This window comes from Scylla paramamosain, chromosome 12, assembly GCF_035594125.1.
Source record: "Scylla paramamosain isolate STU-SP2022 chromosome 12, ASM3559412v1, whole genome shotgun sequence".
NCBI classification, from domain to species: domain Eukaryota; kingdom Metazoa; phylum Arthropoda; class Malacostraca; order Decapoda; family Portunidae; genus Scylla; species Scylla paramamosain.
The window spans coordinates 18,412,948-18,430,447 of record NC_087162.1 but is presented as its reverse complement, the minus strand read 5'-3'; the positions used below and the strand labels follow the sequence as shown (position 1 = coordinate 18,430,447).

The 17,500-nt window shown below is 41.4% G+C and overlaps 1 protein-coding gene across 4 annotated transcripts in view; it reads right to left on the bottom strand.

Annotated features, from left to right (window-relative positions):
- The window catches only part of LOC135105805 (uncharacterized), a 105,453-nt gene that overhangs the window by 8,245 nt on the left and 79,708 nt on the right, over window positions 1-17,500 (bottom strand). For all 4 annotated transcript variants that reach the window (XM_064014349.1, XM_064014352.1, XM_064014350.1 and 1 more), the window contains 3 exons: window positions 11,899-12,068; window positions 4,507-4,745; window positions 2,065-2,227 (listed from right to left, as the gene is read on the bottom strand). In XM_064014349.1, coding sequence (XP_063870419.1) covers window positions 2,065-2,227; window positions 4,507-4,745; window positions 11,899-12,068 — 572 coding nt within the window. The remainder of the gene's footprint in view (window positions 1-2,064; window positions 2,228-4,506; window positions 4,746-11,898; window positions 12,069-17,500) is intronic.

The following is a 17,500-nucleotide window of genomic DNA, read 5'->3' as shown; positions in this document are numbered from 1 at the left end:
TCATTACGTACACCTATCAACAACAACAAAAAAAAAAAACAATATACACAAGAGGAAATAACAAGAACACGACAAAAGAATGCAAATGAGAGAATAAAGAGGAGGAGACGAGAACTTTGAAGAGTGAAAGGTAAGCGAGGGAAGGAGGTGAAGACAACAACATGAATAAGAGCTCGCCAGTGGATGGATATGAAAGAGGCATGCAAATTAGGCGACCAAACACGAGCAGCGAGAGGGAAAGGAAGCGAGGCACGTGAATGGCGCGTAACACACACACACACACACACACACACACACACACACACACACACACATACACGTATAGAGTCAGCTTCACAGGCGGCGACGAGAAATTATAGTGGTGAGAAACGCTCGAAATGTGAGGAAATTATCAAACTTTCCCGGCAGGTAGGCAGGCAGGACAAAAGATCGGTGGAGTGCATTGTCTGGAATGAGGTCATGTGTGCGAAGAGAAAAGAGCGAAAAATAGGTGTTTATAAAAGGGAAAATAAATATTCACAGTAAACAGGTAAGACAAAAAATAAAGGAAGAAATGAAATGAAAAGTACGTAGGTGTTTGCCCAAACAAGTATATTCATAATAAACAAATAAGAAAGAAAGAAAGAAACAAAATAGAAGGAAGGTAATCACAAATGAATAATAATAGACAGCTTAAAAAAAAAAAAAAATCCTTTCATTACTTATAACAACATGACACGTTTTACTTCAACAAAAAAGTGAACGACTTTACGACGAAAAACTAAAAGCGCGGAAGCGAAAATATTTGAGCTACTCGACCTGCCTTTATTACTGTCACCGCTGCCTTTCGAGGACACTCTAAACCTGCACCAGATAATTTTAAGCTTGAGAAGCCACAGAAGCCAAAAAAATAAAAGGCAGACATGATAATCTGGACTTACCGCAAAAATGCAATTAGGTAAGAACTACTATCTCTAGCGACGTCAGTTTGGCACGCTTCTGAACCCAACCTAACGTAACCTAACCCAGCCTAACTGAGCCTAAATCTAATCTAATCCTAGCTTAACCTAACCTTCTCATTTGGCATCACCTCTGAGACTACCTAACATGACGTAACCTAACCTAACCTAAGCCAACTTAATCTAACCAAACCTCAGCCAACCTCACTTTAACCTAGCCCAACCCAATCTAATCTATGTAACCTAACCTCACCTCACAAATTTGGTGTCATCTCCGAGACTGTACCTGATCTAACCCCTCAAATTTTGTATTGCCTTCGAAATTGTACCTAACCTGTACCTAACCAGTCAAATTTTGCATAACCTTACCAACCTAACCTAACGTACCACGACAACAGAGTATAGTGAAGTAAAGGCAAAGCAAAATTGTGTTAAATCAAGAAAAGGAGTTTAAGTGAAACGCCGAAAAAAAAGAAAGGTATAAAAAAGTAAAGAATAAAGAAAGTGAGTAATAAAAAGAATGGTAAGTAAAATTAGGAGTATGAAAAACAAAACTGTGTAACATACGAAGTGAAAAGAAAAACTGAGGAGAGGTAATACTAGAAAGGACTTAAGAAACGAAAGAAAGCGATAGAGGAGGAGGAGGAGGAGGAGGAGGAGGAGGAGGAGGAGGAGGAGGAGAGGAGGAGGAAAATTAGTTCAGAAAACACACACACACACACACACACACACACACACACACACACACACACACACACACACACACACACACACACAAACTTCAATAATAATACACACAAAACACAATAATGCACACGCCTGAATAAATAAACAAATAAATAAATAAATTAATAAATAAATAAATAAATAAATAAATAAATAAATAAAGGCAGAAAGAAGCGAAAGAAATACACGAATAAGTATATAAATAAACAAACCATAAAGGGACACCAATAGAAACAACAGATAACACGGCACAGACAATAAAAACAAATCAATTAATAAAAAAGGGGAAAGTCAGACAGACAGACAGACAAAGAGACAGACAGAAAACATTCCTCTCCCAACACACACACACACCACACACACACACACACACACACACACACACCCAGGACGCACCCACCTTCAGAATCCTCACGCTGAACCACACTTGGGGCTTCTCGGTAAAGGAGAGGGAGAGGCGGGACACGTGAGGGAAGGGCGCCTCCATGTCCAAGGTCGCTGTCACCACCACACGCCCTAGTACCGCCAGCTTCTCCACGCCCACGTCCAGCTCCACGCCCATCCTGCGCCGCGGAAGGGAGGGAAGGAAGGCCATGATGGAGTTAACGAGGAAAGTACACGGACATTGATGTAGAAGGGGAGGTTGTCAGGGAAAGCATCGCATCGCTACTAAATGTTCACAGTAATTCAATTGGTACGTTATAATAGTGATAGTAATAACAAAATTGCGGAAGGGAGAGAAAACAAGAAAAAAAAAAGTGATCAGGGAAGGGAGAGGTAGGGAGAGAAGAGAAGAGATGAATGAGAGTAGGTGATAGGACGGGAAGGGAGGCGTTCAATGAAGGGCGAGAGAGAGAATATGAGAGAGCAGGAGCTGATAGGCGAGGAAGGGAGGGGAAGAGAAACGGTCAGTGAAGGGTGAAGCAGGGAGAGAGAAGAGATATGAGAGTAAATAAAAGGAGGGAAGGGAGGTAGTCAGTAAAGGTAGAAGTAGGGAGAGGGGAGAGATGAAAAGAGTAGTATATATGGAAGGGAGGCGGTGCGTGAAGGGAGAAATAAAGAGAGCAGAGAGATGAGAGATGAGAGAGTAGCAGGTAAGGGAGTTTGAAAGGGAGAGGAAGGAAACGTGGAATCAATGTGGGAGAAGTAGACAGGGAAAGAAGGAAGATGACTAGAGAGGAAAGGAGTCAAGTAAGAACAGGAAGGTAAATAAGGAAGAGGAGGAAAGGAATAAGCGAGGAATTAATAGGGAAAAAGGGAATAAAAAAATGTGGAATAAGGGATGAAGGGAAAAACGGAAAGGGAAAGGAAGAAGGAGGTAAGAGATAAAACATAAATTAATAAATAAAGGAGTAAGAATAAAAGAAATAATAGACAACAAAGAAACTAACAAGAATAAAATAAGGAATGAAAAAAAAATAAGTGGAATAAAGGACGAAGCGAGAAACGGGGAGGTAAGAGAATGACAGAAAAGTTGGAAGAAAGAGGAAAAGAGAAATGGATGAGAAGAAAAGGAGGTGATGGATGAAGCTAACAAGAAAGACTGACAAAAGAGAACGAGGCGAGAGAAGAGGCGTGTAATTGAGTGAGAGGAGGAAAGAAAAGGACGAGAAGAGAAAAAAAGATAGATAAGAGTATAGAGAAAGATGGACGGAGGTAATGAAGTAGGAGGAGGAGAGGAGTTGAAGAAGACGTGGGAAGGAAATGGGACAGGAAGGGAAGGAAAGGAGGTAATGGAGAGGCAGGCAGGATAAGAATAGGGAAGGAGGGAGATGTGCAGGGGAGTGGGGTGAGGAGGGAAGAAGTTATTGGAGTGGGAAGAAAGAGGGAAGGAAGAGGGAGAGAGAGGAAGGGAGAAGTGAGTGAAGCAGGACAGGAGTGGTGGAGGAGAGGCGAGGGAGGGAAGCAATGCGAGGGGTGAGTCTGTTATTGTTACGGACAGGTAGACAAGCAGGCAAGGTAAGAGAGTGAGGGACTGTCAGTTTCTCTCTCTCTCTCTCTCTCTCTCTCTCTCTCTCTCTCTCTCTCTCTCTCTCTCTCTCTCTCTCTCTCACCTTACTGACTACTTAATGATGACCTGCATTATTAATATTTCAGGCGGTGTGTGTGTGTGTGTGTGTGTGTGTGTGTGTGTGTGTGTGTGTGTGTGTGTGTGTGTGTGTGTGTGTGTGTGTGTGTGTGTGTGTGTGTGTATGTACGTGCGCGCGTGCTCGTGCATCCCGCGCGCTGTATTACACCTTGCATACCAGCATGCACTGTATGCAGAATACTCAGACACACACACACACACACACACACACACACACACACACACACACACACACCTCACCGACACAACTCTACCACTTATCATAACTATTATAATTCCTTTTATCTTAACCTTCTTGCTTTCAACACTTTCCACATTTACATAATTTATACACTGAACAAAAATCTCGTGAAAAAAAAAAAAAGCTCAGTACAGTAACACGACATCCTACACAACACAACAAACGCACTACAACACAACCAACAAACAATAAAGCAACACCACACAGCATACAAAACAAAACCGGCAAACACACCGCAACACAACCAAACTCAGCAAGTATAACACCACACACCATACAAAACACAACAAACATACCAAAACACAACCTGACCTAACCTAACTTAAAAAAAAAAAAAAAACCTAACCTAACCAAACCAAACACAAGAAACAAACCTAACCTAACCTAGCAAAGAAATGGCAATTCAACCTAACCTAACAAACCACAACCTAACCTAACAAACAAACCACAACACAACCTAACCGAACCTAACGAACACACCACAACACACAACACAACCCCACTACACTCACCCTTTCCCGCCGATTCTTGCAGAGAGCACCGCGGGAGAACGAGTCAGAATCCAAGGCGAGGTCGCAGACGAGGGCTATGGTGTGGGTGGGGGCGTGGGCCAGACCTGGGGGTGGGCGGGTGGGGCAGTGTGGGCGGCGGGGACTGCTAGGGTCTGTTGTGGTTGTCACGTCCCACGCCCGCACGCTCCGCAATACTGGCGTCCGCTCCCCGAGACTGAGTTGTTTTAGGGATATGGTCTCTGCGGAGGGAAGGGAAGAGGAGTGGTAGTCAGTGGAGGACGAGAAATGACAGAGAGAGACGAGAAGGAAAGTAAATACGTGCGAGAGAGCACAGGATGGGATGGGAAGGAGGACGAAAGATGAGAGAGCGACGGAAAGGAGTGTAAACACGTAAGGCGTAAGAGATAATATAGAATATGATAAGGAGGACTAAAAATGAAAGGGACGGAAAGGAAAGTAAATACGTGCGAAATAGTGGAGGGTGGGATGGGAAGGAGGAATGAGAGGAAAAGGAAAGAAGGGTAAATACAAATCGAATGGGAAAGGCAAGAGGGAGAGTGGTGGCCAGTAAGGACGAGAGATTGCAGGGACAGAAACAGTGACAGGAAGGAAACTAAATACGTGCGGAATATTAAGGGATGGGATGGGAAGGAGGAGATGGGAGAGACGGAAGGGACGAAAGATGAGAGAGACGGAAAGGAAATATGTGCGGAATAGAAGAGGAAGGGAAGGAGGAAAAGGAGATGAGAGGAACGGGAAGGAAAGTAAATACGCAGGAAATAGTAGAGGATGGAGTGGAAAGGAGATAAAAGAGATGGAAAAGAAAGTAAATAGTAAATACATACGATATATCAAAGGATGGGACGGAAAGATGGAATGAAGGGTAAATAAGAGATAATGAAAGAGAGAGATTGGAAGGGAAGAAGATAAAAAGAGGATGAGTTTATCAAAGGAACAGAATGGAAGGTGCCCAGTGTGACAAAAGTGTTGACTCTATGTGTCCCTTTTAACTTAATTAGTTCTCATTACAATAGTAGTGAGGCAAAGATAGTTGGCTCTTTACCTTTGGCTCTATACACTAAAAAAATCTAACATATTAATTACCCCAGTCGGTGCTATCTGGCATATCTTTCCTTAATCATTAACCACTCCGGGACACTTCTCGTTCAACAGCCACATCCAAACATTATACTGGCTAAAAATTGCAAAATCTATTCCTTTTCATCCTTTTCTTTCTTGCAGGTGCTTACAAAAATTTCACGGATTGCTTTTAGTGACATGAATTGTTGGACATTACAGTGAAAGGGTTAAGTGTATCATGGCCTCTGTAAATAATAAAAATAAAAGAATGGCAAGAGATGATGGAAGAGGTAAGGATGTTTAGTAGAGGACGAAGAGGGAAACGGTTCAGAAAATGATAGAGGACAGAAGAGTAAATAAAAGTAGGAGATAGTTAAAAGAAGATAGGGTAAGAATGTTATTTACGAGAGAAAGAAGAGGAAAGGAAGGATAATGAGATAGAGAGATGAGGGACACGAACAGAAGTGTTAATACAAAGCAGAGATTGATTGATTAACTAATTGAGTTATGGGTTACGCTATACAGACGTTGTTAGAATAATTAATAATGGGAACTAAGCTAAAATTGATAAAAATTATAAAATCAATTAACATGCAAAAGAGGGAACGAGATGGAGGGATGGAGTAGTAGTAGTAGTAGTAGTAGTAGTAGTAGTAGTAATAGTAGTAGTAGTAGTAGTTGTTGTTGTTGTTGTTGTTATTGTTGTTAATAAAGTAGTAGTAGTAGTAGTAGTAGTAGTTGTGTAGTAGTAGTGTAGTAGTAGTAGTAGTAGTAGTAGTAGTAGTAGTAGTAGTAGTAGTAGTAGTAGTAGTTGTAGTAGTAGTAGTAGTAATAATAATAATAATAATAATAATAATAATAATAATAATAATAATAATAATAATGATAATAATAATAATAACAATAATAATACACAGACGCAGTCATGAAAAACAAATAAACAGAACATCACGCAACACAAATGATCCACCAAATCTCGTGTCACATTTCCAAACAAACAGCACTTTAATGACACACCAAACAATACGCTTACTAAACAGAGAATAAAGCAAATAAATAAATAAACAAAAATGGAATAAAAAAAAAATAATGAAATGAAAATAGATTAAAAACAGTAACCCGTGCAACAAAACAAAACACAAAGACAATAAAGGAATAAAGAAATGCAGCGACACGAGCGCTCAAAATATTTAAACCTCGTATCAAAATATGTTTTTACTTCCATCACACATCCCTCCCATCCCCTACTCCTCCTTTACCCCTCTCTCTCTCTCTCTCTCTCTCCTCTCCTCTCTCTCTCTCTTCTCTCTCTCTCTCTCTCTCTCGTTTCACATTCGCATTGAGCATCAGATAACATTTACCTCTTACCCTTTCCCTCTGCTCCTCTGACCTTCACATACATAATCCTTCCCAAAAAGAAGACCCCCGAACCACACAACCCCAGATATCTAATTTCCCTTAAAGATGATGATGTTTCGGAGGCTGCATGGAAAAGCAGACAGGCAGACAGATCAGAGGAGTAAGCCCGTAATCCACCTCGCATCAAGGGCACGCCCCACGCAGCCCACGGTAAACAGGTTGGAGGCACAGACTAGAATTTCCTCATCATCTTTAGCCTAGCGGGAGTGAAGGTCGTCGCCGCGTGTCGCCCTGACCTCTTTTGAAGAAGGTCCTGTGATGGTCTTATGGCAGATCTGCGCGTGGGAAAGGCGGAGTGGCTTGTGAAACTGTGGGCGGGAGTGTCGTCTTCTGCTGGAACGTTTTCGCGTCTTGCCTCGAGGAGTGTTGTTAGTTTCGTTCTTGTTGTTGTTTTGGGGATGCTTGGGCAAAGATATCACATGAGCTCCACCTCGAGAAGTTCTAATACACTAGCTCTAGAGGAAGTTGTCGAGATTTTCAAGGGTGTTTTCGTGATGCTAGGGATAGTTTAACAAGGGATCTGCTGAGAGAGAGAGAGAGAGAGAGAGAGAGAGAGAGAGAGAGAGAGAGAGAGAGAGAGAGAGAGAGACGAGAGAGAGGAGAGGGAGAGAGAGAGAGAGAGAGAGAGACCCATGAAAACCAGACTAATAATAATTTGTAACCTTTGAAAACGGTCCTGATGAGAGAGCAAGTGTCAAAGATTACGAACCAAAGTCTTATGCTTTACTCAATGGCACGAGGAATGACGCAGTAAGGACCACATTCTGAAACACTTCTGCCTACATCTCAATTACTTTCAAAACACTAGCTAAAATTACACGAATTTTTTAAGGGTGCTTTTATGGTTCTAGTGACAGATCAACAAAACTTCTTCGCTATTAGCAGGAGAAACACTTGAGAATCCGACTAATTATGTCTGTGGCCTTTGAAAGTAGTCGTGATGAAAGAGCAAAGCGTTTCTGAATACGGGCTTAACAGCAAGAAGAAAGTTTAAACTACAACCTGTGTGCATTGCTCCCTTTTTGAAGTGTTGTGATACTCTTACGAAGGGTTTGGGTAGGGAGGGTGAGATGGTCCAGTAATGCTCTTATGTTCTATTCAGCGGTGCAAAAAAAAAAAAAAAAAAAAAAAGAAAAAAAAGTGAATATCAGCAGGACACGATAATAACTTTTTAAAACATTTCCGTACGACGCTCCCTTTGCTCTTTTGTGTAATACTCTTAATACAAGTTTACGTGGGGAGGTGTAGTGATTCTGAAACACGTTTTTTGCTCTATTCGATGACATGAATGAATAAATGATAGAAGGATGTTTTAAATTGCTAAATCTGTGCGACGCTCCCTTTTGCCCTTTTGTGTGATGCTCTTACTGTATACATGTCTACGTGGGAAGCTGTAATGATTCTGAAAACACGCTTTTGCTCTATTTGATGACACACGTACTGAATAAATAATAGAAGAAAGGACGTTTAAATTGCTAGTTCTGCACGACGCCCTTTCGCATGACACTCACTACGAGCTGACGTGGGCAGGTGTAATGATTTTGAAACACTCTCTATTCCATGTCACAGAAAATAACAAGGTAGATAATTGAGGGAAGGAAGTTTAAAGTTTCATGATACCCTATGATGTGTTTACGTGGGAAGGTGGAATGTCTGGGATATATTGTTATGTTTTGTTTGGAAATACACACAATAACACGGTATGCGATACGAAAGACATCAATATTCCTTCTGTATGTTCCTTTGATCTTTTTTTTTTTTTTTTTACATCTCTGCCCTTCTCTTCGTGTCCCTTTTTCCTTTCGTACTGTTGGCAAAATAATAGCACAGTGATCAATAATAAGAGGAACAACAGGAACATTAAAATTATTGTCTCCTTTTTTCTTTTATTTTCTTCTTTCATCTTCCTCAGTCAATGTTAAGAGGAACATTTATGTAATTTCTGTGTCTTCTTTTGTTGCTTTCTTCTTTCATCCTCCTACTCCTTTTTCTGGTCTCCTCTTTCCCTACCTTCCTTCGCGCTAGTGACAAAAATAATAACTATATAACGGTGAGAGATACATAATATTGCTCCCACGTCTTCCTTCATCTTTCTCCGTGCCCTTGTCTTCCTTTTTACCTTCCTTTTCTTTGTACAGTAAATAATTATAAAAGCAACAGATTACTTTTTATCTTCTTTTCATAATTTTCCCACTTTTAATAATACTCCTTAAGTTGTTTTTCGTCCTTCTCTTCATTTTCTTTCCTATCATCTTCGCAGTTTAAACCATTTTTTTTTTATAAACAGGAGAAAATAATATCAGATCTGTTATAATTTTAGCTATTTTTTTCCCCTTGTTGATCATTCATTCTCTGTAAACAGCTTCCTCCTACTCCTTCTCTTCCTAGTCCTTTTTATCTTTCCTTGCATCTTCGCGGTTAAAAATAATAATATCTACAGAATCTATATTGGCAAGAAGAAATTACTGTAATATCAGACGTCATAATTTTAAACATTTTCCTCTGATAATTATCATTCTCTGTAAAAAAAAATGTTCTACTTTTTCTCATCTTCCTCGTATCTTCAGTTAAAAATAATAGGAATGTTAGATCCGTTATATTTTTAGAAAATTTTCCAGCTAATTGTTTTCTTACTCATCTTGTTTTATCCTTCCTCGCTTTTCCGTCATCATATTAACAGGTAAAAATAGATATAATAACGAGAATAATAATTCTTTAATGCTTTATTTTTTACCTTTTCCTCTCTCCTTCCTCACCTCCTTGTCTGTTGTTGTCTTTTTTTTTTTTTTTTTACCTTACACAGTCAACAAACAAGAAAATGATGGCAAGAAAACAAAAATGTCGCTTCCATGTCTTATTTTGTCCCTCCTCCCTACATTTCCATGCATGTCTTCTATCTATAAAAAAAAAAAAAAAAAAAAAAAAACTTCACCATTCACCTTTTTGCCTGTCTTTCATCTTGCATAGTTAACAAATAATAAGAAAAAAATAAAATGATGGCAGGAAAAATAAAAGCATCACGTTTATGTCTTATTTTCACTCTCCTCGCCCTTTATCTCCTTGCCTGTCCTTTGCCTCGCGCGGCTGACAAAGAACCATGCACTAAAACATTTCTACGACGCACCTTCACTACATTCACAAGCCTCTAGTTGAAGTGAAATTGGTTTCTAAGGCTGTTTTTACGGTTCTAATAACATACTAACAAGATTTCTACATTATTAACAGGAGAAACAGCCTTGACAACCCTACTAATCATCTTTGTGGCTTTGGAATATAGTCAGAATATAGTTCTGAATATCTCACTATATTCAGAGGCCTTTAATTGAAGAGACACGGGTTTCTAAGTAATTTTACGATTCTAGTAACAGATCAATAAGATTTATACATTATTAACAAGTGAAACAGTCTTGACAACCCTACTAAACATCTCTGTGGCCTTGGAAAAACAGTTGTGGTGAGAGAGGCAAAGCGTTTCTGAATACGGGCCAACAGTAAGAACCGTCCCTGTGTGCTGTGTTCCCACGCCTCTCCCTGTACTCCGCTGCGTGCAGATCTTGAAGGCTGCACCGCCCACCTCTCAGTGTCAGGGCCGCGTGCTGAGCCTTGTGTGTCTATGTAATTAAAGCTGTGTTGTGTGTGTGTGTGTGTGTGTGTGTGTGTGTGTGTGTGTGTGTGTGTGTGTGTGTGTGTGTGTGTGTGTGTGTGTGTGTGTGTGTGCGACTTGACTCTCTCTCTCTCTCTCTCTCTCCTCTCATCTCTCTCTCTCTCTCTCTCTCTCTCTCAATGTGTGTGTGCGTGTGTGTGTGTGTGTGTGTGTGTGTGTGTGTGTGTGTGTGTGTGTGTGTGTGTGTGTGTGTGTGTGTGTGTGTGTGTTGTGTGTGGTGTGTGTGTGTGTGTGTGTGTGTGCGCGACTTGACTCTCTCTCTCCTCTCCTCTCTCTCTCTCTCTCCTCTCAATGTGTGTGTGTGTGTGTGTGTGTGTGTGTGTGTGTGTGTGTGTGTGTGTGTGTGTGTGTGTGTTTTACTCCAATTAACCACGTTTTCCTTTTTTTTTTAATCTCGCTTCTCACGTTTCTATTAAAACAATTTCAGTTTGTCTGTGTGGCTGCCTTCCTGTCTGTCTAATTCCTCTCTCTCTCTCTCCTCTCTCTCTCTCTCTCTCTCTTCTCTCTCTCTCTATCTCTCTCTCTCTCTCTCTACTCTCTCTCTCTCTCTCTCTCTCTCTCCCTCTCTGTATTCAAATTTCCCTTTGGCAAATTCCGCCCACAAAGATTGCTCCATCAAGGTCTCAGCCGCGCCAAAGCACTTGAACTCAACTCAGCTCAACCCAACCAGTTTTCTTCAGGGAGAAGGGAGCTATTTTCGGGAGCTTCTTTCTTGGGGTGGCATGTTCCTGGGAGAAATAATGTAAATACCAAACAGAAACTTGTGGTATACTAACCCTAACCTAACCTAACGTAACCTAATTTAACTGTTTTCCCGGGAGGTGTACACAGAATGGAGGAAAGGATAGTTTTGTTTTCTGGGTTATGTTGTGGGTGGGAAGCTTTTGGAAGATTTTTACCTGGGAGAAACTTGCCATGCTGATCCTCCCCGTCCTTCTCTCTCTCTCTCTCTCTCTCTCTCTCTCTCTCTCTCTCTCTCTCTCTCTCTCTCTCTCTCCCTCCCGTTTTTATTTAATTTTCTCTCTCCCTGGTGTTTCTATTAAATCTCTCTCTCTCTCTCTCTCTCTCTCTCTCTCTCTCTCTCTCTCCTCTCTCTCTCTCTCTCCTCTCTCCTCTCTCTCTCCTTGTTTTTATTTAATTATCTTTCCCTGGCGTTCTTATTAAATCTCTCTCTCTCTCTCTCTCTCTCATCTCTCTCTCCTCTCTCTCTCTCTCTCTCTCTCACTCACCGAGGAAGGCAGGTTTGGCCTCAGCGAGTCTCGGGTCCAGCGCGGCCTTCACTCTGGCGAAGATAGAAGCAGAGGAGAATACCCACCAGCGATTCACCAGCAGGTTCAGCCACTCGCAGCTCTCGTCCGCCTGCAGGGCCCGCCGCCGCGATAATCTGAGTGACTCGTGTCTGTAAAAAGGATGGAAAGGCATTTGACGAAGAGGAAAAGAGCTTCTGTGAATACAGTTAACGGGATTGCGTTTTTTTTCTTTCCCTCTGGGTTGTAAAAGAAAATTTTGTTTGTGGAAGCTGTTAGGGATGGCTGGATAATCTCTCCTACTCTCTCTCTCTCTCTCTCTCTCTCTCTCTCTCTCTCTCTCTCTCTCTCTCTCTCTCTCTCTCTCTGCGTGTATGGGTTGTAACAGAAAATTTTGTTTGTGGAAGCTGTTAGGGATGGCTGGATAATCTCTCTCTCTCTCTCTCTCTCTCTCTCTCTCTCTCTCTCTCTCTCTCTCTCTCTGTGTGTGTGGTGTGTGTGTGTGTGTGTGTGTGTGTGTGTGTGTGTGTGTGTGTGTGTGTGTGTGTGTGTGTGTGTGTGTGTGTGTGTGTGCATGCATGTGGAAAAGGGAAAGAGAGATGTAAGGTTGCTTCTAATAATTGTAGTTATCAAGATATATTTTTCAGATTGTGAAGGATTTGTTTGTAAGACGAGTTTATGAGTGACGGCCCGAATCCCCTGCACGTCCTGACGATGATAAGTGTGTGTGTGTGTGTGTGTGTGTGTGTGTGTGTGTGTGTGTGTGTGTGTGTGTGTGTGTGTGTGTGTGTTGTGTGTGTGTGTGTGTGTGTGTGTGTTAAGGGGAAGAAAGACGTCAGAGGAAAAGGTATTCACGTGAAGCTGTCAAGGTATCCAATTTTCCAGAATGTAAAGAGGAATTTGTAAAGTTATGAGGGTCTACAATAGAATGAAAGAAACACGAAAGAACACAAAAGAACAGACGAGATTTCAAGACACTTATCCATCAATTTTTGACCACTGCTTTGACCCTATTATGGGACTGGCATTTCAGTGGGCATTTTTTTTATTAGATTTTTGTTGCCCTTGGCCACCCAGTGTCCTTCCTACATAAAAAAAAAAAAAAAAAAAAAAAAAAAAGACATCAGAATATCAGCAGACCTGTTGGCCCTCACGAGTAACGAACGTCTATATGAACGAAATAAATGCAACGGAATACAAATGAAGAACAAGCCTTCACGAAGTTGTTTATGAGTTACGAAGGTCTCCACAAAGGAAGACAGACGAAGGACAAACATCAGCAGATCTTTTGTCCCTCACGATACTGGTCTGTTATAAACTACACTGACTAAGGTAGATGAATAAAGACGAAGGCTCCTCCCCACCCACCCCTCCACTCCCTGACAATGCCGTATGCCCTGCGTGGGAGGAAAACAGAAGCTTCTGGCACTGGAGATGTGCAGTCATGCAAGATTCTAGTCAGGGATTGTAGAGGAATTCATAGTTAATTGAGCGAGTTATGAATGAATGGAAGCCACGTCTTTCCGATGGTGTGTGTGTGTGTGTGTCGTGTGTGTGTGTGTGTGTGTGTGTGTGTGTGTGTGTGTGTGTGTGTGTGTGTGTGTGTGTGTGTGTGTGTGTGTGTGTGTGTGGGTGTGTGTAAAAAGTAATGGAGGGCATCTGATGAATGGGAGTGATTTCTTTACGTGTGGTTGTCAATGGGATTAGGAAGAATTGGTTGAAATGATGAACTAGAAGAACGATTGAAATTCACTATCATGTGTGTGCATGAGAGAGAGAGAGAGAGAGAGAGAGAGAGAGAGAGAGAGAGAGAGAGAGAGAGAGAGAGAGAGAGAGAGAGAGAGAGAGAGAGAGAGAGACTTAATCCATTCAGAACTGCACACAACTCCCAATCTTCATCTAATTACGTATTAGTTAGTCATGATAGAGAGAGGTAAAATGAATCAGTGCTGGATAAGTAACTCGATCACTTATAACTCTTAATAACGAAAAGTTTCATCGTTAAATTGATAACATCCTCCAAGAACATTCAGAATATGAAGAAACAGATGCCGAGCTAGTGAAAGGAATTAACAAGGAAGACAATTGCGTTTCTGTTGTTGCAAGTTAAAAAAAAATCATGTATTTCCAGAATAAGAAAATAATAACTAAATAAATAAATGAATAAATAATAACAATAATAATAAGTTTGCGGTAAAATGGGAGCTATAACGAATGGTCGAGTGTTCAGTGTTCGCCGGCTGGTTTAATTCAGAAGCTGGTCAACAATCAACATCGTCTCGCTGTACAGAGTAGTTACCTCAAAACACTACGTAAATTATGACGTACCTATTGATTTTCCGTGCTTCTGTTCCTTCTAATATAATTCCGTTGTTATTTTACTATTTTATTTGTTGATGTTTACTTAAGTTTATACGACTAACATGCCTACAGCCCGATGATGTGAGAGGAGTCTGCATCGAAACCTTTGAGAAGAAATTGGACTCAAGGGGGGAGTGTGTGTGTGTGTGTGTGTGTGTGTGTGTGTGTGTGTGTGTGTGTGTGTGTGTGTGTGTGTGTGTGTGTGTGTGTGTTGAACTCTCACAGCAAATAAAGATGCCATCGCCGTGATAGACTCTGGGTGGCAAGTGAGGCGGTAACACATCAGAAGCAGGGTGTGTGTGTGTGTGTGTGTGTGTGTGTGTGTGTGTGTGTGTGTGTGTGTGTGTGTGTGTGTGTGTGTGTGTGTGTGTGTGTGTGTGTGTGTGTGTGTGTGTGTGTGTGTGTGTGTGTGTGTGTGTGTGTGTGTGTGTGTCTTACTTAATTGTATTTTAGCTACATTAAGTTAACCTTGTCGTATGATTTATGATGTTTTTCTTCCTAATTCGGTGTGTGTGTGTCTGTGTGTGTGTGTGTGTGTGTGTGTGTGTGTGTGTGTGTGTGTGTTGTTATGTGCACTAATATTGTGGCCAGAAAACGATACATTGATTAAATTGCTGATGTGGTAGTGGTAATAATGAAAGAGGAGGAGGAGGAGGAGAAGGAGGAGGAGGAGGAGGAGGAGGAGGAGGAGGAGGAGGAGGAGGAGGAGGAGGAGGAGGAGGAGGAGGAGGAATGATTGATTGATTTAGTGTTTTTAGGAAGGCGCAATGACAGAGATTATTGCTACCTAGGCGGAGGAGGAGGAGGAGGAGGAGGAGGAGGAGGAGGAGAAGGAGGAGGAGGAGGAGGAGGAGGAGGAGGAGTACCTGATCAATATACAAGTGGTGTTTTTAAGAACGTGCAGTGAGATTATTAGTTCCTACGGAGGGGGAAGACGAAGAAGGAAGGGACGATGACAAGGACAAAACATAGAAGAAGAAGAAGAAGAAGAAGAAGAAGAAGAAGAAGAAGAAGAAGAAGAAGAAGAAGAAGAAGAAGAAGAAGGTCAAAATATTACATCCAGTCAGAAGTATGCATACTAAGACAGAGAGAGAGAGAGAGAGAGAGAGAGAGAGAGAGAGAGAGAGAGAGAGAGAGAGAGAGAGAGAGAGAGAGAGAGAGAGAGGTAATGTAAGCCAGAGGTAATGTTTGGTAAGGCAGTCACGTTCCCGCTCAGTGTCCTATGAAACGTGTGTCATTGTTCAGTGGGTACATGGGCGCTCTCTGTACTCGTAACGGGAACTGGACTGCTTGAATTATATTATTATGCATTACGGTGCTGCCATGACTCGTACGTGTGTGAGATTAGGTTACGCAGATGTTGGGTACACTTTGATAAGATTAATTCATCACAAAACAGCATCATCGTCATTATCATTGTCATCATCATCGTTGTCGTCGTCATCATCAGCATCAACAGCCAGTCGTCACCTTTATTCTTTTTCTCATTCCGTTATCATCATTATCATCAACAGGTAGTCGTCACCGTTATAAACAAACTGCCTAATTATTTTTTTCTCTTTATCTATTTTTCATTATTATTGTTTTTATTTACGGCGTTTTCTACAATTCTGCTGACATCATCTCTTCAACATGTGGCGCACCTGTTGGCAAGGCTGCTTTTGTCCCGTCCAGGGTGTGAGTGGTCTGAAATTTGCCTCAACTTTTCGGCTTTTTAAATATGCAAATAATGAGGATGACTTTTTTCACTTTAATTTTCCGAAAAGTTAAAAAAGACATGAAGGTGACGCTGACGCTGCATGAAACTGTGAAACCACTGCGAAACAAAGGGCAGTATTCAGAAACGTTTTGCTCTCTCACCACGGCTATTTTTCAAGGCTACAAAGATGATTAACCGGATCCTCAAGACTGTTCCTCCTGTTAATGATGTAGAAATCTTGTCAAATCTGTCACTAGAACTGTAAAAACTCCCTTAAAAGCCTCGGCCACTTCAACTCCAGCCTTTTGAAAGTAGTGGAGGTGCAACGCAGAAATGTTTCAGAATATGATTCAAAAGTTTCCCTCAGTAATAAATAACTAATCGGACCGCCCAGTCACTTTTTTTTTTTTAACTCTGTTTTCTGTCATTTCCTTCCTTTGTATCCCTCCCTCCATCCCTCTTTTCCTTGTACCCACATTTATTTACCTTTCAATAAACTCTCAAAACTGTTTACGCTGTTACACTGTTAAACTTCATTAAGAGCTTAGCGGGTTAACCCTTTGACTGCTACTTGGTATATCTTTCCTTTATTACCAATATCTCTAAGACATCTTTACTTGTTTTATAGCCATTTTTAAACTAGTTAGGAATTGCAAAATCTATTCTTTTTCATCGCCAACTTTCTTGTAGATGTTTATAAGAGTTCATGCATTGCTTCTGGTGCTGCTGATTGTTTAGTGTTGCAGTGAAGCCATACTTTGGTGCTCCCTGCCTGCTTCTGTATTTTCTCTTTCAAATGACTTGAACTCCTTCAAAAGGGAAGTTTCCAATATCCGATGATTGCTTTTGACTTCGCTTTGGGGACTGACACTCAAGTAGGTCTTTTTACACTTTCTTGTTGCCCTTGGCCAACACCTCTTTTACAGGATGAAAAAAAAAAAATAATAATAATAATAAAATAGTTCCAGGTTGCAAGGTCACAGTTAGCGTCCTGTGTCTGTTTTCTGCTGGATGACCAAGACTTACAACGTGAAAGGAGACACACTGATCGTCACCATCCGGCCCAGGGGACAAACCCAGGACTTCTTGATTGTGTCCCGAGCCGGCTGATCCCTACGCCGTCAGCCCCTCGTGCTTTGACTGAGTGTTTGTACTTAAAGGTTTTGGTGTCTTATCTTGGCAACTTTAGTGGAAGTTACTGTAGTTTTCAAGGATGTCTCGATCATTCTCAAGACAGTTTACCGAGGAGGCAAGACCGTCGACGGGAAGAGAGAGAGAGAGAGAGAGAGAGAGAGAGAGAGAGAGAGAGAGAGAGAGAGAGAGAGAGAGAGAGAGAGAGAGAGAGAGAGAGAGAGAGAGAGAGAGAGAGAACACATGATAAACCGATTAATACTGTTCTCTCTTGAATATAAATAACATGTGTTACCGTTAATGAAGTGACATCCACAGACCATCCAGCAGAGAACACAAATACAGTACACAAAACAGTTACGTAGATGAACAGGAACCTTCAAACACAGGTAC